The 22,561-nt window shown below is 56.6% G+C and overlaps 1 protein-coding gene and 1 long non-coding RNA gene across 3 annotated transcripts; one reads left to right on the forward strand and one right to left on the reverse strand.

Moving 5' to 3' along the window:
• The first annotated feature begins 4,173 nt into the window (after positions 1–4,173).
• On the forward strand, positions 4,174–8,544 carry LOC108582725. 2 transcript variants are annotated; one of them, XR_004179532.1, is made up of 3 exons: positions 4,174–4,279; positions 5,391–5,630; positions 7,952–8,544. It is a non-coding gene; the product is annotated as an uncharacterized LOC108582725 (long non-coding RNA). The 2 variants fall into 2 exon arrangements; XR_001896558.3 differs by lacking the exon at positions 4,174–4,279 and having other exon boundaries at positions 5,330–5,630.
• A 6,214-nt stretch (positions 8,545–14,758) lies between these two features.
• On the reverse strand, positions 14,759–21,035 carry CBX4 (chromobox 4). Its single transcript, XM_003913530.4, has 5 exons — positions 20,783–21,035; positions 20,611–20,654; positions 19,424–19,489; positions 17,238–17,304; positions 14,759–16,993 (listed from the first exon to the last, which is right to left on the reverse strand). Exons 1-5 carry the CDS (start codon positions 20,849–20,851, stop codon positions 15,554–15,556), a joined length of 1,686 nt encoding a protein of 561 aa, XP_003913579.1. The 5' UTR covers positions 20,852–21,035; the 3' UTR covers positions 14,759–15,553.
• Between the last annotated feature and the right edge of the window lie 1,526 nt (positions 21,036–22,561).

The following is a 22,561-nucleotide window of genomic DNA, read 5'->3' on the forward strand; positions in this document are numbered from 1 at the left end:
ACAACCTTGGGAAGCGCCAAGAAGGGGAAATGTTGGGTGCCACAGAGGTTAACCTAGGGCTGAGGTGGAGGAAAGGTCAGATGGAAGCTGTCTAACCACCCTGGGCTTCTGGCTTAGGATGTGTAGGGCTAGCAGCTCAGCCCATGAGGTTGTGTCTTGAACTTGGGTATTGATGGAATAGCTATAGAAACAGAACCACCACGAAGCGAAGACGGTGAGGGAAGATCCTCTCATCAGCTTGTGATTGCAGGACAGAGGAGGCTGCAAGGACGCTCAGGTGTGAAGACAGGTGAGTTGCCAGTTCTGGAGTGCAGACATGGTTACCAGCAGCCTCTGTTTTGGGGGCTACTCTGAAGCCATATTCAGCTTGGGAGGCCTCCTGCGGGGCTGACCCAGTTCTGGAACAAACCAAGGTGTTTGGGTCTGAACCAGGGCCTGAGCGGATCCCGTCCCATATCCAGCTGAACTGTCTCACTCAGTCTGCATTGAGTAGCAGTCCCAAGAGGAGACAACAGGAAGAAGAAGTGCTATTCCCCAGTGGTCTTAGATGCTTCATCAGCTAAAGCGTGGGACTCAGTCTCATGGGTCTACCTGTAAAATGAGAGTGGTGTCCCAGAGTCTTTCCAAAGCTCCTTGTGGTGACTCTATGGTCCTAAGAAACTGTTCACTTTATAGGGTTATCTCAGTGCACAGCTGATGCCTCTGATGCAGGGGTGGCTGTGACTGTGCTGTCACTCCTATTGGGGAGGCATCCTGGCCAGCACACTGTTTGCACCTGATGACTCCCTATGGCATCTGCACGGCACTGCAGTTAGGAGCCCAGGTCACATGGATTTCAGCCCCGGCTCCACCACTCAATAGCTGTGTGACCCTGGGCCAGGTGCTTGACCTCCCAAGGCACCCATTTCCTCGTGGAGGTAGTAATAGTATATATAACTTCAGTTTACCACACGGATGAAAAAAGAACACATGTAAGGGTTCCTCCGCATCACCTGGCTCAGTGAGCAATCTGTAATTGTGAGCTGTTGTCATTGAGAGGCCGTGGGAACTCTAGTCGGTGGTGTGTATATCCGGGGTGGGTGTTGCTTCTGGCATCTCTCCTAAATTCAAGCTGATGATGAAAGTCATCAGAGGGAGAGAACAAAATGCCCCACAAGCTATGACAAAAGGAATCTCTATTTCATAAATCGGAGAAAAGGACAGAGACCAAAGCCAATAACTAGTGTTTAAACATGCAGAGAGACAGAGAAAGAAAGAGAGAGAGAGAGAGAGAGAGAGATGCTTCCTCTGCCTTCTACTATCATGGGCAGGTGGGAAATACCACTGGCCCTGGGGACCCTGGGATGGTCCCTGAGTGGACTGTGTGCCAGGAGCCTGGCCGGAGAGCCAAGAGTGGTCATGGTCCCCTGGGAGTTCTACTCTTTTTCTAGGCAGCAGCAGTGACTGAGACCTTGTACACAGAACTCATTCATTCAATCAGTATTTATCTAGGCCTTCCAGAAACAGTGCTAGGCTGTGCTAGAGAGTGATAGTGAAAAAGACACAGTCCCTACCAGCGAGAGACATTGGTTCCAGCTGATGAGCAAGACAAGCCAACAGAGCGGGGCAGCAAGACCAGGATCCCTTCCGGGCATTACTGAGCACATGGCCTCGGTCTGGAATTCTGGACACATTCTTCACCCTAACCAGGGATGCATTAGGGATTTAAAACCCCCAAGAGCCAGGGATCTTTCCCACCCAAGCTAATTTCTGGGCAGCTGTGCCACTGCAGGGCATGCAGAAGGAAGAGAGCCTTCCAGAGGAAAGGCGCCTTGTTCCTTGATTTGTGACCCTCGTCCCTGCTAGGTAGAGAAGACAAGGAGGGCTCTTTCATGGGAAGTTTCCAAGGTTCTGGGTGAGAGCTAGCCAGCTCTGCGTTTGCAGCAGAGAAGTAGGTGGCCCACGCCTGCCGAGCCTGCGAGGTGCTTTGGGAAGGGCCACTCTGGAAAGCATTATTTATAGATCTGACTGTTTGCCCACTCTTATCTTGAAGACAGGAATTTGGGACACTAGGTCACAAGTTGGACTCTTCCTTTGTCAGCAATCCATTCAACATGGCAATGCCCACACCCTGCACAAGGCCTGGACGACACAAAGAGATGGCTTGGCTGCAAGAGACCCAGCTGGTCTGGAGTTGAGGCACATTTCATTTCTCTGCCCAGCTGGGCAGGCGGCTGGAGCAAACCAGGAGATCGCCTCAAATGTTTTAAAGATCAATATGGTCCCTCCTTGCTGGCTTGCCAAGATTTGACCAGCTAAATTGGCCTGTGTGGTGTGTTCCCTGCAGTGCACAGTACGAATTTAGATCTTTCATCAATGCTGTAAGGGAGGCTAGACAGCCATCAATAGCAGCACGCAGACTCCCCGGGACGCTGTTCTGAAGGCTTCCACCTCCATCTTCAGAGCTACTTCCTGTCTCTTTGGGGCTTCAGTTTCCATAAGGGCCCTCTTTAGGCCCTTGGGCCCTAATTGGGTTGGGGAAGGGACCAGTCCCATTTGGGAGGCCACAGTGCCTTCAGCACCCTTGGCGAACTCCTTGGGTGCTGCAGTCCTGCCTAATGCCAGCCTTCTAAGCAAGGCCTAGAGGCGGGTCTGTCGTTCCCACAGTGTCATATGTGCCAGGGGACAACCTAAATTGTGAGCTACACTCACCTAAACTACCAGAGGGCTTCACTCGCCCAGTCATTACTCACAGCCGGGCCACGTGGACTGTTTTCTGCTGGCTTTGCCTCGCTCCCATTACAGGGATGCAAGTGGGATAGGAGGAAGGCGTTGTCCTTCTCTAGCAAGGATCATTGTCAGGAGGGGAACACCAGCCCAGCATGAGGAGAGTGACCTGGGGGAGGGTGATTTCTTTATTTTGTTTATTTATTTCTTTGAGACGGAGTTTCACTGTTGCCCAGGCTGGAATGCAGAGGCATGATCTCGGCCCACCTGGCCCACTGCAACCTCCGCCTCCCGAGTTCAAGTTATTCTTGTGCCTCAGCCTCCCAAGTAGCTGGGACCACAGTTGTGCACCACCACGCCTGGCTAATTTTTCTATTTCAGTAAAGATGGGGTTTCACCATGTTGTCCAGGCTGGTCTCGAACTCCTGACTTCAAGTGATACACCCGCCTGGACCTCCCAAAGTGCTAGGATTATAGGCATGAGCCACCTCGCCTGGCCCCGAGGGTGCTTTGGTTTTAAAATCTTCTCAGTACAGGTGTCTCCAGGAGCTGGCCCCATACCTGGCCCCATCATGACAAAATAATTCACCCCTTCCAATCTACCCTTCCCTAGATGAAATAAAAATGACTGGGCATCCAGATTAATGAGCGGATCACAAGCAGGAGCATACTGGCTGTGAACAGCCCTGGGCCAGGGCAGAGGTGAGCTTGACAATCATGTGGATGCCAGCTTTTGATTACTGCTTCTTCTGGGCTCACACTACCCAGGGCTTTCTTTAGCCCATCTCTAGGTAAACTTTCTGTCCCAGGAATGATCACCTCCATTTTACTGGTGAGAGGTTCAAGGACTTTCCTTCCTTCTTTCCTCCCTTCCCCTTCTCTCCCCTTTCTTCTCCTTCCCTCCTACATCCTTTTTTGCTTTCCTTTCTTCCTCCCTCCCTTTAGCAAATAGCCCTGGAGCAGTTCTAGGAGCTGAGAACAGAGTGACAGGTAAGAGGGACAAGGGCTTGCTCTCACGGTGTTTACATTCTAGTGGGGGCAGGGGACAAGTCAACAAATCAATAATTTCAGATAAGAGCAGCTGCTCTAAGAAGAAAAACTGGGGAGTGAGATGGAGTCTACTTTAGGCCGATGGTCGGGGACGGCTTCTCTTGAGAGGTGGCATTTAGGGGACTAAATGGTAACAATGAGCTGGCCTTGGGCAACTCTGGGGACAGAGCCATCGGTGCCAGGGCACAGAGCTAGGAAGTGCAGAGCGGCTGGTGCCCAGGGCCGGGCTTGCCCGAACCCCTAATCCTTGCTCTTTCTGACACATCCTGCTTTCCCACTTGGCCAGAGAATCATGGTTGGCCAAAGGTGGGGCTAAGCTGTGCAGTGGGAGGGGCCAGGGTGAGCTGGAGGTGGCCAGGAGCCTCCCGATATAGGGCCCTGGTGCCAGTGTCCTCACCCTCTCAGACTCCTGTTCATTTGTGTTGAGGACATGGGGTGAAGGATCTGAAAATGCACGCACAGGCAGATGACCCACCCAGACTGTTCACAACCACAGCAGCTCGGGACTCTCTGCTTGGCCCAGGTAGGGAGGCACTTACTGTCCTTCCCAGGCCTGCTGTGAGGCTCCAGGGCCAGCGCCTATCCCTAGCCCCAAGGAGGCACTCCCAAGAACCTCTTTTAAATCTCAACCTAGCATTTTTGTTGTTGTTTTGAGACAGATCTTGCTCTGTCACCTAGGCTGGAGTGCACTGGCATGATCATGGCTCACTGTACCCTCAACCCCCTGGGCTCAAGTGATCTTCCTGCCTCAGCCTCCTGAGTAACAAGCATACACCACCACCCCTGGCTAATTTTTAAATTTTTTGTAAAGGTGAGTCCTCACTGTGTTGCCCAAGCTGGTCTTAAACTCATGGGCTTAAGTGGTACTCCCACCTTGGTCCCTCAAAGTGTTGCAATTACAGGCATGAGCCACTGTGCCTGGCTTTAACTCAGCATTTTTGGCCAACTTACAGAGAAGCTGCAAAGTGAGTAAAGGAACTTGCCTATATTTTTTATCTAGATTTACCAGTTGTTGACATTTGCCCCATTTGCTTTGTCATTGGTGCTCTCTCTATTCTGTGTTTGTGTGTATTTCTCGTGTGTGTGTGTGTGTGTGTGTCTGTGTGTGTTTTGAGATGGAGTCTTGCTGTTGTCACCCAGGCGTGATCTCAGCTCATTGCAACCACCACCTCCCGGGTTCAAGTGATTCTCCTGCCTCAGCCTCCTGAGTAGCTGGGATTATAGGCACCTGCCACCACGCCCGGCTGATTTTTTGTATTTTTAGTAGAGACGAGGTTTCACCATGTTGGCCAGGAGGGTCTCAAGCTCCTGACCTCAGGTGATCCACCTGCCTCAGCCTCCCAAAGTGCTGGGATTACAGGTGTGAGCCACCGCGCCCAGCCTTCCCCCATATTTTTTTCTGAACCATTTGAGAGTCCGTTGGAAACCTTGTGCCCTTTCTGCCTGCATACTTTGGGGTAGTGTGTTTTCCCTGAGATCAAGGACAAGTTCTTACACAACAACCACAATGCAATGACCAGAATCAGGATGTTTAACATCGATCAATACTGTCGCCTAAACCCACAGTTCAGATTCAGTTTTCTCAGTCTCCTCAATAATGCTCTTTATAACTCTCTTCTCTTTTCTGTTTCAAGAGCAAAGGATCCTGCATTCATTCCACGCCCCCTCCCTCTGGTCTCCTTTGTGCTGGGCAGGACCTGGGCCTCTCTCTGTGTTCCTTCACCTTGGCTTCTGAAGAATACGCATCTGGGATTTCTTCGTGGTTGGATTCGGGCCCTGCGTTCTGGCAGGAAAACCACTGGAATGACACTACGGACTTCTGGTGCAGCTTCTCAGTGTTGGGAGGTCCACGGTGGCAGTCCGGCCCATCATGGGTAACGTTGGCCTTGATCCTTCCAATGTGATTTTTTTTAACTTTTATTTTAAGTTCAGGGGTACAAGTGCAGGTTTGTTACGTAGGTAAACTTGTGTCATGGAGGTTTGTGGTATAGATTATTTCATCAGCCAGGTATTAAACCTAGTACCCATTAGCCGTGTTTTTCTTGATCCTCTCCCTCCTCCCACCCTCCACCCTCCAAAAGGCTTCAGTGTGTGTTGTTCCCCTCTATGTGTCCATGTGCTCTCATCATTTAGCTCCCACTTGTAAGTGAGAACATGTGGTATTTGGTTTTTTGTTCCTGTGTTAGTTTGCTGAGGATAATGGTCTCCAGCTCCATCCATGTCCCTGCAAAGGACATGATCTCTTTCTTTCTTTTCTTTTTCTTTTTTTGAGATGGAGTCGCGCTTTGTCACCCAGGCTAGAGTACAGTGGTGCAATCTTGGCTCACTGCAACCTCCGCCTCCAGGATTCAGGCGATTCTTGTGCCTCAGCCTCCTGAAAAGCTGAGACTACAGGCACACAACAGCACACCTGGCTAATTTTTGTAAGTTTAGTAGAGATGGGGTTTCATCATATTGGCCAGGCAGATCTCGAACTCCTGGTCTCAGGTGATCCTCCCGCCTCGGCCTCTCAAAGTGTTGGGATTACAGGTGTGAGCCACCACACCCGGCCAACGTCGTTCCTTTTTATGGCTGCCCAATGCGGTGTTTTTGATTTGCACCATTTCCCAGCCTCCTCTGGGCCTTTGTGTCTTCCTCCACATCGTCCTGGCGCCCCTGGTCATCCTGGGTGCTCCTTGCCCGCCTCTGTCTGTTTCTGTTATGAGGTTTCTCCAGTGTTTGGTCCCCGACCCTTTGGCTTCCTGACCTCTGTTTCTGTCTCTGTGTTTATCTCTGCTCTTCTCTTGGTTTCCTCCCTCCCTGCTGCCACCTCTTCCCTTGATTTTATTCCTGTCTCATCCCTTTCTTATTCTCTCTCCAAAACACTGAAATGTCCATGACTGCAAGTGACACATGGATCAACCACCAGGTTAACCTACAGCTGAAGACTGCTGGGTGCACCCTCTGGCTCGCACTTCTTTCCTATGAGGAATAAAATGGAAGTGAGGAGAGGTCCCTCTGCGGAGCTGGACCTTGGAGGCCTCATACTCTACCCTAGGCGAGACTCATCCAGGAACTCATCTCCAGGCCCAGGAGAAAGGGCTGGCTTCAGGACCAAGCATTCCATAGAAAAGCTCCTCTCCCTGCCATCTGACTGCCTTCTGCCCACCCATAGGTCCTCTTGTACGGGAGGGCACACAGACCCCTACTCCCCTGTGGACCTAGGGCTGAGGTCCGCTGTGGTTTGGCTAGGCCTGAGCAAATACTGTCTGTCTGCCAAGGCAGAGCCAACTCCCAGCTCTGAGGTTAGCAGGTTTCTCACCCTTTGAAGGACTGGGCCCACAGCAGCCTTCCTCTCCACTTGGTGGTCACCGGATTGGAGGAAGACCAGACCCTCACATCTTTCTGGGTTAGGCCCCAAACCACAGTCTGGAGAATGGAAGCCAGACCATGGCCCTCTAACAACCACACTTGACCACTCACTCACTGCTTCGGCATTGAACTTTGAGTTATGTTATCATCATTCCTATTACTATACCCAATTTTATAGCTGGTAGATAGGTAAACACTGCTCCTGATTAGAACTCAGATACCCGCTTGTGGGCAAAGAATGATCTATCTCGGATGATGTCAATAATTCACCTTGATGTTGACTTTGGTCTTTGGGGCCTTACTTTCCCCACTGTAGAACAAATGACTTGGAAGAGAAACCCCCTGGGCCCTCTCTGTTCTGAGCTTCCAGGAGCTATCACTCCACCATCACTGGGCCAACCCTTTCCTCTGGGAGGGGCAGATGACCTACACTCCCTATGGAGCTGGCTCTGTGCCGGCCCTGGTCTTGGTTATGATGATTTGGTATGTCTGTGTGTGTTTCCCTCCTGGACCAACCTCCGGGACTTTCCACCCTTCTGGTTCCTCTGCAGACATTTGTTTGCATCCTAGTCTATGGAACAAGACATCACTAAGGACCAGAGTGATGCAAAAGACAAAGGGGAGAAACATTCCTGGCTACCCTGTCTAGTTCTTCCTGCTGGGCTAGGGGCTGGGTAGCACCATCTCCAGCCTCAGGCCCTCAGCAGTCTGAGGGCTTGCCAGGTGCAGGTTAGGGAGCAGCTCAGAGGCTGGCCTACCTTTTCTGTGAAGGTGACACAGCTCGGGGATGTCAGAACCAAAAACCTGGAGAGCTCACACTCTACCCAACCCTCTCCTTTTGCAGATGAGAAACCCAAGGGCCAGAAAGGGGATGCAATGGCCATAGCAGCAGCAGAGCAGGGACTGAATCCCAAGGCTGATGACTTCGACTTCGGTGCTCCAGCATTTGTCTCCCCTGGATTTCTCAGCTCGCAGGCTCGATAACTCTCTTCTCTCCCCAGACTTGTTGGCAGGCAAGAGGAATAACTCATGTGAGTCAAAAGCAATTTGCAAACATAAATAATTTTCAATGCCAGGAGAGGAGACGGTGGGAAGATGCATGGAAGGTTGAGAGGAACACAGCCAGTCCCAAGTCTCCCTCGCCCTGCTGGGCACTTCCTCTCCCCTCCTCGGGAGAGTTGGAGTGCGCCATAAACAAGGCAGGAAACGGCTATCATGATGCTCGCTTCCGCTCTTCCTAGAAGGGATTCTGCTCGCCAATCTCTCCTCTCCCCACCCCCTACCATGCACAGGATTTTGTACTCCCAGCTCCTCTGGAGGCTCAGAGGAGGAGAGGGTCCTGCTGCACTGGCCTGGCCTTCCTCTACCTGGCTTGTCTTTTTCCTTGTCCTCAACCCCAAACAGCAAGTATCCTAACAAAGAATGGATAGCACGCTATTATTTTTGTGACATTCTTCTCAGTGTCATATTCCAAAGGAGCTTGACATAATTGTCCTCTTCCTAATTTGGACACTGGTTTACGAAAGTGTGGTGACCACTGGAGACTGTTCTCTGACTGTGTGACAGGTATTCGCTCCTTTCCACAGGGTACTAAGGCTCACGTGGCCCTGACAGCCAGCACAGTCTCTTAGGAGGTTCCGGAGGGTGGCAGTGGGAGTGAGCATAGAGCCGTGTCATTTTGAAGGGCTGAGAGCGTTCCACACACCTTCCCAAAGCCCACCCCAAGAGGCTGTCTAACGCAGGGAGAAACAATGAGAAACCAGATACCATGGAATTAGTGAAGAATTTCTCAGATGAAACAGGAAAGGGAGGAAATCCAGAGGGGTTTACATTACACCTGGCTCAGGTTGAAAGGATTCGGGGCCAGTTGTTGGCAATATTAAACTCCAGGCTGCGTTTGAAAGGGTCCTTCACTCGGGCAGCCAAAGAGAGGCGTTCCTGCCAGGACAGGTTGCATCGCTACAGATCTCCAGCCCTACGTGCACACACACGTGCACACACACACGCATGCACACACACACGTGCACACACACACACGCATGCACACACATGCATCTTGGACATCTCTTGTTAATGTCAGCCCTCTGCCCCAGACTAGATTTGAAAACTTGTAGGCAATCAAGTTTTCTGGTTAAGAGAAATAATCACAGCCAACAGTTAGTAAGCTCGTATGTGTCAGGCCTTATCCAGACAGTTCACATGAAGACCAGATCCAAAAATCAAAGTGTGCTTTGTCCTCTGTGTGTTGCTGTGTGTGTGTGTGGTCACATGCACACCCACATCTCTGCCACCCTCAGTTGCATATTAAAGTTGCCTACATAAGGGTAAAGTGGTTGCCATGCTGTTAGAAACATATAACGTGTGTCCAGGTGCGATGGCTCATGCCTGCAATCCCACCACTTTGGGAGGCTGAGGCGGGTGGATCACTTGAGCTCAGGAGCTTGAGACTAGTCTGACCAACATGGCAAAACCTTATCTCTACTAAAAATGCAAAAATTATCCAGGCACGGTGATGGGCACCTGTAATCCTAGCTACTTGGGAGGCTGAGGCAGGAGAATTGCTTGAACCCGGGAGATGGAGGTTGCAGTGAGCCGAGATCACGCCATTGTACTCCAGCCTGGGCAACAAGAGTGAAACTCTGTCTCAAAAAAAAAAAGAAAAAAGAAAAAAAAAAAAGAAAAGTAAAAGGAAAAGAAAAAGAAATGTATAACATGTACCACTAGGCTAAATACAGAAATTCAACCATGAGCCTTCTGGAACTTACTCCAGGATTATCCTTAGGGTCTGTTTCCCCAAATTCAATTACTACATAATTACCTGGAGTCTCCTGAAATTCTCACAAATGGATCAGGTGGAGAGCCAGGGGGCAGCAGGACCCCAGAGCAGCTGACTGTGCATGTGTCTGCTCTGCCCATGGTGGGGAGAGAGGGAACAGCCTCTGGGCTGGGGGGAGATGAGTCTCCTGAATGCTGCAGCTCCTCGGGGCAGCCCTGGGCCCTTGGTTTGTGGGTGATGTTAATGGCTTGCAGAGCAGGAACTGGCTTCCCTGCCTGAAAGCCCCAGTCTCTCTCTCTCACAGACACACACACACACACACACACACACACACACACACACAGTTCCATACAGACACACACAAGGCATCAGATTCTGAGGTTTCTATTTAAGAACTGTGCAGGAGCTGAGGGAGTGGAGAGGACACCCAAGACACACTGTTTTCCTTTCAGGAGCTCCAGTCTCTGTCTAGTTGGAGAATCCAGGCCCATGCACACATGTGTGCTGCAATGTGCAATTGATTGACAATGAGTAGTGGGCGGGGGTGGGAGGCAGTAAACAGTGAATAGGTCAATAATTCAGCAGAGCAGGCCCTGGTAAAGGCTGAAATAATCTAGAACAACCTCAGGGAGGGGATGGGGCCTGAGCTGGCCTCTGAAGGACTCATCGAACCCTGGAAATTGGGAGCAGGACCCTGGGAGGCAGATGATGCTAGCTCTAAATCCTTCTTTCCTCATTGACCGACTGTTTGACCTTGGGCAGGTTACTCAAGCCTCCATATTGCCACCTGTGAGATAAGGACAATGACATTCCCCACCTCACCAGATGTGAGGATTAAATGAGATAATCCCCCTAAAGTGCCTGGCACATAGTAAGCTCAATCAATGTTAACTGTTATCATTTACTGCAAAGGGAAGAGAGGAGCAGGAGGAGGGAGTTGGGGGTGTGGTGGCTACAGGAAGTAGACACTTGTGTCCAAGAATAACAACCTTCAGTAGGATTTCCTCCGCCCAGCAGTCACCTTCTTAGAGGAGCAGCCACCAGAACACAGAACCAGAGAATACGCTTATTTGGAGAAGAAAGAAGACTTGATTTTGTCCAAGTGCAGGCTTGCCAATTTGCGGCTCGTCCTAACTCTCTCAATGTCACTCTTAGGGATCCAGGATAAAGTTGGGGAGGCTGAGGCTGAGGTCTCAGATCCACAAATAATCCCCCCAGCAGGAACCGAGGGAAGAAGGCAGAGAGCTTTAGAGAGAGGGAGAGGGGTCAGGAGAGTTCTTCAGAGGTAAATATGACTGCGTGTCCATACCTCAGTCAAACTAAGACTCCAGGCCAGAAATCGTTAGAAGGCATTTAGATCTGACACAAGATGTTTACTGTTCCCTGGTGAAAAGACAACCTGTGTGTTTACTTAGGGGGTTTTCCAGGAGTGCTCAAGGTTCTCTCCCGACCCAATTCATCTTCACCATCTTGGTTCATCCATTAAGGTAAGCAAGAAAAGGGAGTTGTGGGCAGGTAAAGGTTCTCTGGTGAGGGGAGTTGGTGCACCAGCCAAGTCTCCCTTGTTTGTTCTAGAAGTTTGCTGTTTGGTGCTGGCAGGAGTGGGGGAGGAGCCCAACATGAGCCAAATGGCAGAGGGACCCATTCTGGTCTCCCCCACTTCTCTGGGTTGTATCGCATGCACAGAGAACCCGAGAACCCCTAGCCAGCCCCCACTAAACACCAGGTGAGGACCCTACCGTCATGCAGTCATCCAGCATGTTCTATGCCTGACAACATGCAGTATCATAACCACAGTGGCAGGACAGGTGGCTTTCAGCTTCCTGTGCCTTCTCTCTCCTACTGGACTAGAACATTCCTGTGGGCAGGGACTGATCCTGTTGACGACACAGGACCAAAATAGGGCTTCCAGATAAAATCCAGGATGGCCAACTAAAGTCTGAATTGTACATAAACAACACATCCCTTTTTTTAAGAAGTAGAAATATGTCTCCAACATTTCATGGGACATACTTCCACTAAAAAATTACGCATTATGCATCTGAAATTCAAATTTCACTGGGCGCCCTAGATTTTTATTTGCTCAATCTGCCAACACTGGACCCAAAGCACCCTGGATCTGTGGATCTCCTCTCCGTTGGCCCCAGTGGGATCCAGGGATGGAGCAAATGCTAAAAGGCTGAACTTGGCTCTTCTGCAAATGAGCTGGGGGAGGGGCAGGCTACACCGAGACCAGAGACTGGGGCGGGGCTGGGGCAGGCAGGGCTCGCTTTTCAGGGGTGGATACACAAGTGCTTCTCTCTCTGCGCTGGGCGAACTCCAGCCTGGATGCTGGAGGCTCAGCCCCATTAGAAAGATTCATTTCGAGAAAAAATAGACACGTAGGCTTCCCAGTGTTCAAGGTTAAGACCTAGTGCCCTGCTTTCCTTCTCTTCCCTGAGCTTGGGCTCAAAGAGAGGTTTTACTACCCTTTGCTTGTGACGTGCTGGGCACTGAGGGACATCCAGGGTTAGGAAGAGGCAGTCTACACCCAGGAGAACCAAGGCAGCTGGACTCTCCCCACCCCAAAGACCCTTTGAGGAGAAACCCTCCTGTCCCAGTGCCAGGGCCCCTGACCCCCTTGGAGCATTTCCAAACCCTTGACACCTTAGAAGGCCTGTGTCTAAGAGGCCCTGGGGCAGGTGGCCATGGGGTGTCTCCCTGCAGGTGGTGGAGCAGCCAGCTGGGCTCTCCAATGAGCATGGAACCTGGGCAGGCTGTCTGCCTATCAGGACCTCAGACTCTCCTCCCACAGGGAAGCCCAACCCCTGTGAGGACTGAATTGAACAAGAGCCACAAGCCCAGTGGCACCTGGCATGTCTCAGGTCAGTAAATGTCCCTTTCCTTCTAGGGACAGAGGGGGTCTTGGACACTCTAGGGACAGAAGGGGTCTTGGACCCTCTAGGGGCAGAGGGGGTCTTAGGCACTCTGTTAGGTCTGGCAGCAGGCTGATATCCCAGCAGCTCTGCCCGTTGTCTGCCTTCTGACCTCAGGCTTCAGGCTCTGCCCAGGACCACCCTTCTCCACTCGAGGGCTCTGCCAGCAGGCCTGGTTTTGAAGGCCTCAGGCCACCTGCAGGCCATGCCTTTCCAGGAATGGTAGTGGAACGGTTTCCATCCCTGCTCTGTGGGACTGCCATCCTCTACCTCCCCCTCCCACCCCCAGACCCAGCCAGGCAGAAGCCACCCACAGGGTGGGGAACACCACCAAGGACTAAGGGTCACTCCGGTCACTAACTGTGCGGGCCTGAACAAGGGGTTTCCCTTCCCATCCTGAGTCTTCAGTTCTCCTCAGCTAGAAAAACAGGGAGACTACGTCCATGCCTGGCATGGGCCTTTGTGTACCAGCCAGTGAAGGACAGGCCCAATTCTCGTGCCCAGCAAGCAGTTTGCCAGAAGCAAGATCACCCTCCTTCCACTCCAGGGGTGGCAAAGGACATTCATTCCGTGGAGGGGGAGGGGAGTGTGTAACTCACTCTAAATGGGGCTGGGGTGACCGGGGAGTGGGAGGGACCACTCACAAAAGCCAGGGCTAGAAACTCCTAACGGCTTTTTTTTTAAAGAACTTCCCTTCCCCCCCCCCCCCCCCCCCCCCCTGGGCACCCCTCCCCCACGTCCAGCCGCTGGTGGCCTGCAGCCAACACTGGCCACACTGTCCGCATTCAGGCCTCCCCGCCCTCCTGGCCCTCATCTCTCCCCAGCCTTCCCCACACTGGCTCTCTCGCCACCTCGCCACCCCCCACCTCTCTGAACCACGTTGACCTCTTCCGCCCTGGCGCCCCGCACAGGCCCGGGCCCCTTGGTCCCAAGTGGGTAGGGGAAGGGCTTCGGAGGCCGGGAGCAGCCCCGCGCCTGCCAGGCCCCCAGCCCCGCATTCCCTGGCCCTGTGCGGCCACCTCGACCAGGAGTAAGATCGCTGCGTCTGCAGAAAGCTGGCCACCGCCGCCGCATTCCCGGGTCGCGGCTTCCTGGCCAGCTGAGCCGCACTCTAGAGTTCGGCCCAGTCCCGTCGCCCCCTCCGGACCCTTAACCCCTTCCTCCCACGCGACACCAAGGGCCCTGGCCTTGCCACCCCAAGGGAGAAGGGTAAGGAGTCCCAGTTCTCCTCGCTAAGGAAGTGGGGGTGGCAGGCCTCGCTCGCCTGCCCTCCTCCCCGTCCCCATCCATCTTGCAGGAAGCCCCCCACCCCCCACCCCAGCCGCGTTCGCCGCGCCTCTAGTGGGAGCCTCTGGCCTGGTGGTTTCCGGGGAGAGAGCCCGAAGAGCAAGGGCCTCGGCAGCTTCCTCGGTGGGGCGGGGCCGGCGATGCCAGCCGGGGACGCGGAGAGGCTGGGGGTCCCCGCCCCGCGGAACCTGCCCTACCGGGCGCGGTTATTAAGGAACCTCCCTGCCCCGCCAGGGCCTGCGCCTGGGTGTGTTGAGCCCCAAGGGTGGGGGCTGGAGGGGAGGAGAGCCAAAGGTCAGCCGCTGCCCGGTGGGGGCCGCGAGGGGGACTAGCCCCGCCCGCGTGTCCACGCCGCCCACCCCTGCACCCCCTCCTCCCCTACCTAGAACGCAGTGTTTGCCAGTGCAGTGGGCACCGCCGGCTGGAAAGCCCTGGGGGCGGGGACGGCTCCCACACCCACCCCCCCGCAGGAATTCCCCTTTCCAGCCGGGCGCCTCTCGACTTCCCAGGGAGCGGGGTCACCCTCCTGCGCCGGCGCTGCGGCCCGCAAAACCAGCCCACTTTGCTGGTGCAAAGGTTCAGCACAGGGCTCGAAGGCGGAGTTGGTGGCCAGAGGGGTCCGGCCCCTCCCTGCCTCCGACGTTCCTTCTGAGCTCATCTCAAACAGCGAAAATGCACCTTCAACATCTCCATTTAATATTTACATTCAAGCAGGTAATAGTTGGAAGCTTATAGTTTAGACATTTCTAGTAGCAGCAGTTTCTAGAGAGCTCGTGTAGCCTTTTAACAAACTTTTTTTTTTTTTTTGCACATAGAAACAACACATCCATGTGTACAGTATCAAAAAATATATACCAAGGTTACTGGTATTGCAGTTCCTGGAACGGGAAGAGGGGAGAAAATGAAGTCAACCGAAATACTGGATGGAGGAGAAAAAAGGTCAAAAGAAAATAGTTTGTTTGATATAGAATATAACATGATCTAGAGGAAACTCCATAAATCTAGGTTTTTATATTTCAATATATAAATACCTACAAATAAATATATATATAGCAGCCCGAAGAGGGGTGGTCGGGCCTTTTGAGCTCAAACAATACATTTCAATAATAACACCACGTACAAACGGGAGTAGAGTCAGCACTTGACAAGTTAGCACGGTTAAAATATAATACCAGAACTCTGAGGCCGGGCGCACAGCTGCCCTGTTCGTTCCGGGGGTCCATCTCCAGCAGGGAAGGGCAGGAGAGGGCGAGCCCCGCCGGCACCGCGTGGAACGGGCCTCTGCCCGAGTCTGAGCCGCCGCAGGGGGAGCATGGTTACCTCCGCTCCGGGCGTCCTCACCCTGGGGGCCAGCCCGGGTCTCTCGCGGTTGGCGGGTTGGCGAGAGGGGAGTCTGCCCCGAGGCCCCAGGTGCTCAGCCCCCCCCCCCCCCCGCGGGAATGGCGCTTCCCCTTCCGACGCCCTCCAGCTACACGGTCACGTACTCCTTGAAAGTAACGGTGAGGCAGTTCGCGGTGACGTCGGTGATAATTATATTCCCAAAGAAGGGCTTGAACTCGCTCAGCGACTCTGCAGGTTCGTCCTGGGCCTCGGCTGGAGGCTTCTCCGCCGCCGTGGTGGGCGCCGCTGCCACTGCCACGGCCGCCACCGCCGCTGACGCGGGTGTCTCGGGCTTCACCTGGAGGGAGCTGGGCGGCTCCCCGGCCTCGCTGCGCGTCTTGACGCAGCGCAAGTCTATGGGCTCATCCAGGTCCGAGTCCAGCAGGATGACCTCGGGCTGCGGGAGGGTGGCGGTTGGTGGCAGGTCGGCTGGGCGCTCGGCGGCTGGGCTGCCCCCCAGGCAGGTGGGGGTGCTGATGCTGCGCGCAGTCAGCCGCTTCTTGCAGGGCTCGCGCTCACCGTGGGTCTCGGAGAGGCAGCGCTTGCGCACGTGGGAGAGATTCAGGCCGACGGTGTGGTGGTGGTGGTGGTGGTGGTGGTGGTGGTGATGGGGGTGCGGGTGCGGGTGGTGAGAGGGCGGATGCGTGCTCCGGGCCGGGTCCCAGGCCAGCAGGTCGGGCTTGGTGGTGAGCTGCAGGGGCTGCTCTCCAAAGGCCTCCTTGGTCGGGGACAGCTTGCGGGAGCCGGCATCCTGGGGCTGCGGATCGCTAACCCCGGACACCTCCTCCTCCCTCCTCTTGGGCGGCGCCTCCACCTTCTTCTCCTCTGCGCCTGCCGCCTTTTTAAAAGTCCTGTCGGCAGGGGGATGGCGCTCTTCGGCCGCCCGCTTCTTGTGGCTGGGGGAGCGAGCCTCCCCCTCGGCCACCTCGCCGGACTTGATCTTCACCGCCTGCATGCCGTTCTCCATGTATTTGCTCATCACGATCACGATGCGTCCGTTCTTGTTCTTGTTCTTGACTATCTTCATCTTGCCCCCGATCCCGTTGCCCGTCACAGCCTCTTTGGGGGCCGGCATCATTCCGTTGGGTGGGCCCTTCTCGGAGCCTTTGCCTGGAGCACCCGCCGCACCAGCCAGGGGCTTCACTGCCCCCAGGTAGCCCTTGGCCCCCGCGCCTTGCGCCCACTTGTCGGGCGGGTGGCTCTTGGCCCCCAGGTCCGGGCAGGTGGGGCTGGGCGCCTCCTTGTGGCCGCCCTGGTACTGCAGGTCGTACATTTTGGGGTCGGGCTGGTAGGGGTGGTGCTTCTTGCTGTTGAGCTGGTAGTAGTACTTGCCGCTCTTGCCCGGCGGCGGGGGCTTGCCCGCCCGCTCCTTGCTGTGTGGCTGGTACTGGTGGTGCTTCTTGCTGTTGAGCTCGTACTGATGCCCCTGGCCCTTCCCCTGCGCGCCCAGATCCAGCTTGGCACGGTTGTCAGTGGAGGAGTCCTGGAGTCCGGTCAGGACATTGGAACGACGGGCAAAGGTAGGCACCTGAGGGAACGGGTGCAGGGGTGAGAGGAGGGAGGAAGCCGGCCCCACCGCATGCCAGGAGTTTCTGGAGTGTCCCAGCCCTCACCAGGTCCGCAGCTGCCTCATGGGGGGCAGGAGGTGGGAGGTCTAGTAGAAAGGAAGCGGGGTTGGGGTGCTGGGAGGAACCACCCCCCCATCCCCGGGCCTGGAGGCAGCTCTGGTGGACATGTCAAGGGGGTCCCCGGGGGCGGCCACGTGTATTCACCTGCACCACCAGCGGTTTGGGCTTGGGCCCTCTCTTCCGATATCCCATCAGCTGCTCCTGCCGTTCCCTGAGGGGGAGGGAACAGAGGGCAGTGCTGTTAGCCTCTGAGTCACCCCCTCCCCGCTAATTCCGGAATCTTCGGTGATGGCCCCCCACTTTCAAAGAGCATCAGGTAGGGCTGGCAGGACACAGAGGAATCAAGAGCTTAGGGCGGGTCAGTCCTCAGTGCCCTCAACCTTCGCATCAACCCTCCTCTGCCCAAGAGGTCCTGGGCGAAGGGCTCCCCCACTTTGATGCCCACACCTGAATCAGCACCCCCCAGGCCCCACCTCTGTGCTCAGGAGGCAGAAGCTTAGGGCTGCACCTCTGGCACTCGTGCCCGCAGCCTTGGACCTGTGGCTCTCTGTGCGAAGCGGAGTGGACACTGGGGTCCAGGGAAGACAAACCAGCCCAAGCGAGGTGTGCGCCGACCTCATCCCTCCCGTCAGAAGCGCGGGATGCTAATGACCTCATTAAGATTCCGATAACGAGTGCCTCCGGCAGAAGGGAGGGTTCTTTCTTAAAGGCCAGGCACTAAACAGGGGGAGGGGCTGCGCCCTTGTTTACACAGCGGCAAATGAGCCAATTAGGGGCTGGGGCGGGGGCAGGCCACCAAGGCCAGGGTCTGGCCAGGTTTGTAGCCACCTGGTGAACCCTGGGCTCCTCCCAGCTGAGCAGGTGGGCGTGGCCGGAGCAGCTAGGAGAAGCACCACCTCCTCCTTGGAGTCTGGCTCCTGGCTGCCTCAATTTCCAAATTATTAATAAAGCCCATGGGCGGAGGCACCGGTCACTACAGCCACCAGGCTCCTGCCTTCAGGCCAGCCTAAGGGTGATCCACAGCTGGGGGCTGGATCTTCCCAGGCACTACCCAGCCCTCCACAGAAGAGTGGGATGCCTCTCTAGTGTTGCCAAAGTTGCAGCCCATTCCTGGGCCAGAAACGGGTTCTTCACAGACTCTAGCCACCACCCCCATGCCCCTTTGGACTAACCCTGGGGAGTTCTGACATGCCCCAGGGTGGGGGCCAGGGCCTGACTCTGAAGTTGCGTGGCATTGCAACAGCCTGTGTTTTAATTCTTCAGGGGCCCATTATGCAACGTGGCATCAGCTGCTGACATGGTTACAGGGTGGTGAACTCCCAGGTGGAATGGGGCAGGATCCCGGCTCTGGGCCCCCCTGCATTGCAGGAGGGCAACTTCCCTGCCCCGCCGGTGGCTAGCTCAGAGGGTCTACAGTTTACAGTTTTAGCGCCAAATGCGCCACAGGAAATAGTGCAAAATAAAAGGGGGAGGAGAGATGGAAGGCAGCGGGGTGGCCGAGCTCCAAGGGCCCCGGCTGCTCCTCCCCTCCCCGCCCTTCCCCCTTCTACCCTCTCCGAAACAGAGAACCACAGCCACCGGCAACGAACCCAGCTGCAGCAGCTGCAGCGTGACAAGCAACCGTGCGCACGAGGATGAGTCCCCAGAAGAAGCCACCCCTCCACCACCAGGCAGCGCCCACCCCAGGCCCTTGGGTCAAGCCCCCTTGCCTTGAGGGTGGGTGGCCCTGCCCTACCAAACAGCCCAGTGGGGTCAGGGTGGGGGGCAACCCAGCACTGTATGGAATCTACTCCTGACCAAGCTTAAATTCCCTGGGGTGTGTGGGTGCAGCTTTTAAGGCCATGTCAACTTTTCTCCAGCCGCCAACAGGTTAAGTTCAGTTCCATGACGTCCGGGCGGTTTCACAATGCCAGCTCCCTCAGAGCTGCACCGCGAGGTGCTGGTGCCAAGCGGCCAGTGGCTGCAGGACAGCAACACCTAGGCTCCGGGGGTGGGGCTCCCAGGTTGCAACAGGGGGGGCCCCTGGGGAGCCAGGCACAGCCCCAAGTTCTCCGGGCAGCTGCAGGGCCACCCACACACACCCTTCCTAAAGTTCCCCCAAAACCCAAGCCTGGCCTTCCTTGGCCCTGCCCCGCCCCCACCCCAAGCTGCAGCAACCGCCAAGGACGCTGGTTAGAGGAGCTGGGGCCGCAGCGTGCCCATCCAGGCCGGTTAGGGAGGGGGCTCCCACCAACTCCCTACCCGCCCCTTTCCTATTACTGCGTCGCCCCCTTTGCCATTCCCATATACGGTCACGGGTGGCAGGCGGTGGCTGCGTGGGGGACGCTCACCTGTTCTGGAAGGCGATCAGCAGCCTGGGGTCCAGGATGTTCTCCTCCGGTTCCCACGTGTTATATCTTGCAAGGGAAAAGGGAGGGGGACACGGTGTAAAAAAAAAAAAAAAAAAAAAAAAAAAAAAAAGCCAGCTTTGCCGAGGCCTCCAGGTGGGGAGTGACATAAAGCCTTACTCTGTCTTTATGAACATTTAGCTGTGGATGTGGAGGGTAGATTTCTGCAGGCCTGACATAATCCCTGATACACTGCCCCCCTCAAATAAACACGCAAGGGTAGGAAGAAAGGGGAGGGGTAAGGAAAATGAAACTAGCAGTTTATTTTGCAGTTGTCAAGAATTTTAAGCATGTTACTGCGACATGTTCCAAAGCCACTTTGCTCACCAGGAACCCTGCGTGCAAAGCAGCCGAAATGCAAAGTCGCACTCCCCCTCCTCTCCCCAGCCCCGAGTCCCCGCGAGGGCTTCAGTCGTTCTCCATTTGACCCCTAATCCGATCACCAACAGCCAAGCGCCCCCCCACACCCCCTCGTGGCCCAGGAGCCTGCTGTCACGGGCAAGTAAACCCCAAATACTCAGCAACACAAAAATATGCCTCCGTGTGTGTGTGTGAGTGTGCGTGTGCCTGCGCGTCTATCTCCATCCGGTGCCTTCGCATTTCAAATTAAAGAAAAAAAATTCTCCACCAAAAGCGCTGCAGTGACAGTTCCCAACATTTTCTGCCTTTCTTCTTCCCCTCCCTGCACCACTAGGAGGGAGAAGGCACACAATTGCATTTTCGTCGCTTTTTAATTTTTTTTTTTTTTTTGGTTTTGCAATATGGAGCCGTTCGGTGGAGGGAAAGGGGAAAGGAGCCATTTTCTGCTGCACATCAGTCAGTGCCTAAGCCCTCCCTCCCTCCGCCGGCCTCCCCGGCTCTGCCCCGCGTCTCTCCAGCTCCTCCGGCTCCTTTTAGTGCATAAATTAGTGATGGCATTTCCCGGAGAGCGGAGCACAACACAGGGCGCCGGGCTCGGGCTCGGCGGCTCGGCTTCCCCAGTGCCTGCCACCGACTTCCCCACCCCCTCCTCCCTCCACCCCACCTCCACCCCGCCTCCCGTCCGCTCCCCACCCCAGCTTGGCTCGGCGGGTCCGCGGCCCCAAGCCCCGCGCCTCGGCCCCGGGCCCCCGCCCTCCGCCGCGACTTACTTGGGCGACCAGCCTCTCCATTTCACCAGATACTCCACTCTGCCCTGGGGGGAAGAGACAGCACTCCATCAGCTTCCGCGGGATCCCCGGCCCGGCCCGCAGCCTCCCCACCCCCTCCCCGCCTTCTCGCTGGCCGCTCCGGCCGCCGCTCGCCGCCCCCGCGCCGCCCTACCTTGCGGATCCGCTTCTTCTCGATGCTCTCCACCGCGAAGACGTGCTCGCCAACAGCTGGCAGCTCCATGGCCCAGCCGCAGCGCGCCGGGGCGCGGGCGGCCGGCGCGGCTGCAGACGCTGCTAGCTCCCGCCGGCGCCCAGCTGCCGCCCCGGCCGAAGCGCCCCCGCCGCCGCCGCCGCTCGCCCCGCACACCCCGGCCGGCCCGCCGCTGCCCGCGCCCGCCCCGGCTCCCGGCTCGCGCTCGCTCAGACAACTGAGCCCGGGCCGCGGCTGCACAAGAACTCATGCAAATCCCGGACGTCAGCGGGCGGGGCCTCGCCGGGCCCAGCTCGGCGTCAGGGGGCGGGCCGCTGCGCGGATTGGCGCAGCCGGGCCTACCGGAGGCCCCGGGCCTGGGCGGCGGGGGGAGGAGGAAAGGGCGCGGGTGGGGGACGCAGAGGGGAGGGCGCCGGGGAGGTGCAGGGGGGAGGGATCGGCGAGCCTGGGAGAGGGAGGCTGCAGAGAGGGAGCGGGACCGGGAAGGAGAGGTGTGTCCGCCGGGGCGGAGGCGGGCGGAGAGCTTGACAGCCCGGGAGGGTCTCGGCAGCGACCCCTCGCCCGCAGCCTGGTGCTCGGGCCTCCCCCTCGCAGCTCGTTCTCAGTGTTCACGGCCCCGGGACCCCTGCTGGGGGCCACGGAAGCATCCGCCGCCGCTCCCAGTTGCACCGAATTGCGTCACCAGCGGCCCGGGACGCGCGGGCCCCGCCAGCAGGGGGCGGAATGGGGCAGGGGCAGCTCGCGCCCTCCTGCGGGCCCCGCCTCGCCTCCAGGCTCCGGGCATATCGGAGCGCGAGGAGGGAAAGGGACAGGGCGGGGAGAAGGCCGAGGACTGGGTGCCAAAGAGAGCTTGAAGAACGCACGAGGAACGGGACCGAGGAGCAGCCAGCTCCGGGACCCTGGCACCCAAGAACCTCAGCAGAAAGGACTCCAAATACGATCTCACCTCGATCCTCAAGGGCTCCGAATTTACACTTGGTCCTCTTTATTGACGGGGCGAGATGTCCTATTTCTATCCGCCTCCAGAGTCAAGCTAGGCGAGAGGCACAGGAGGCAGACAGAACGGGTGCGGGAGGCCGAGGTCCGCTTGGGGGCCCGAGGGGACTTCGTGGGGTCCAGGGAAAGGCCTGGAAAGAGGGACCTCGGAGGGCCGGGAAGAGATTGGGGCTGAGCGGGGGATGAACGGGCAGCGCAAAGGGGAGATGAACGGAATAACCGAGGAGCCACGCATTCGCCATGTGTCCGCGGACCCTTGTTCCCGACAGGCGGCCAAGCCAAGGCCCTCTGGACTGACGCGGCCCGAGCAGCCGCGAGTGTGAAGTTTGGCACCTCCGGCGGCGAGACGGCGCGTTCCTGCGCACGGCTCCTGCGTCCGGCTGGTGGAGCTGCTGCGCCCCATGCGGCCTGCCGAGGGCGCCGCCGAGGGCCCGCGAGCTCCGTGGGGTCGGGGTGGGGGGACCTAGGAGGGGACAGGGCGGCCCGAGGGGCAGGGGCAGGGGCGCGCCTGATCTGGGGTGTGTCTGGGCCCCGGCTACAGGCTCTTGAAGGACCGCGAGCAGGAAGCTTGCGCAATCCCTTGGCTGAGCGTCCACGGAGAAAGAAAAAGAGCAAAAGCCGAGCGAGAGTGGAGCGAGGGATGGGGGCGGGCAAAGAGCCATCCGGGTCTCCACCACCGCCCTGACACACGACCCGGCTGTCTGTTGGGGACCGCGCGGAGGCTTGGGCGAGCAGGGGAGGGAG

The sequence above is a fragment of the Papio anubis genome, chromosome 17 (genome assembly GCF_008728515.1).
Source record: "Papio anubis isolate 15944 chromosome 17, Panubis1.0, whole genome shotgun sequence".
NCBI classification, from domain to species: Eukaryota; Metazoa; Chordata; class Mammalia; order Primates; family Cercopithecidae; genus Papio; species Papio anubis.

What these genes read in the sequence shown, in the direction of transcription:
- CBX4 (XM_003913530.4), bottom strand. Translation starts at nt 20,851, where the DNA reads ATGGAGCTGCCAGCTGTTGGCGAGCACGTCTTCGCGGTGGAGAGCATC. An exon ending in AGAAGAAGCGGATCCGCAAG is followed by an intron (nt 20,655 to 20,782) that starts GTAGGGCGGCGC and finishes TCTTCCCCCCAG; the next exon opens with GGCAGAGTGGAGTATCTGGT. An exon ending in TGGAGAGGCTGGTCGCCCAA is followed by an intron (nt 19,490 to 20,610) that starts GTAAGTCGCGGC and finishes TTCCCTTGCAAG; the next exon opens with ATATAACACGTGGGAACCGG.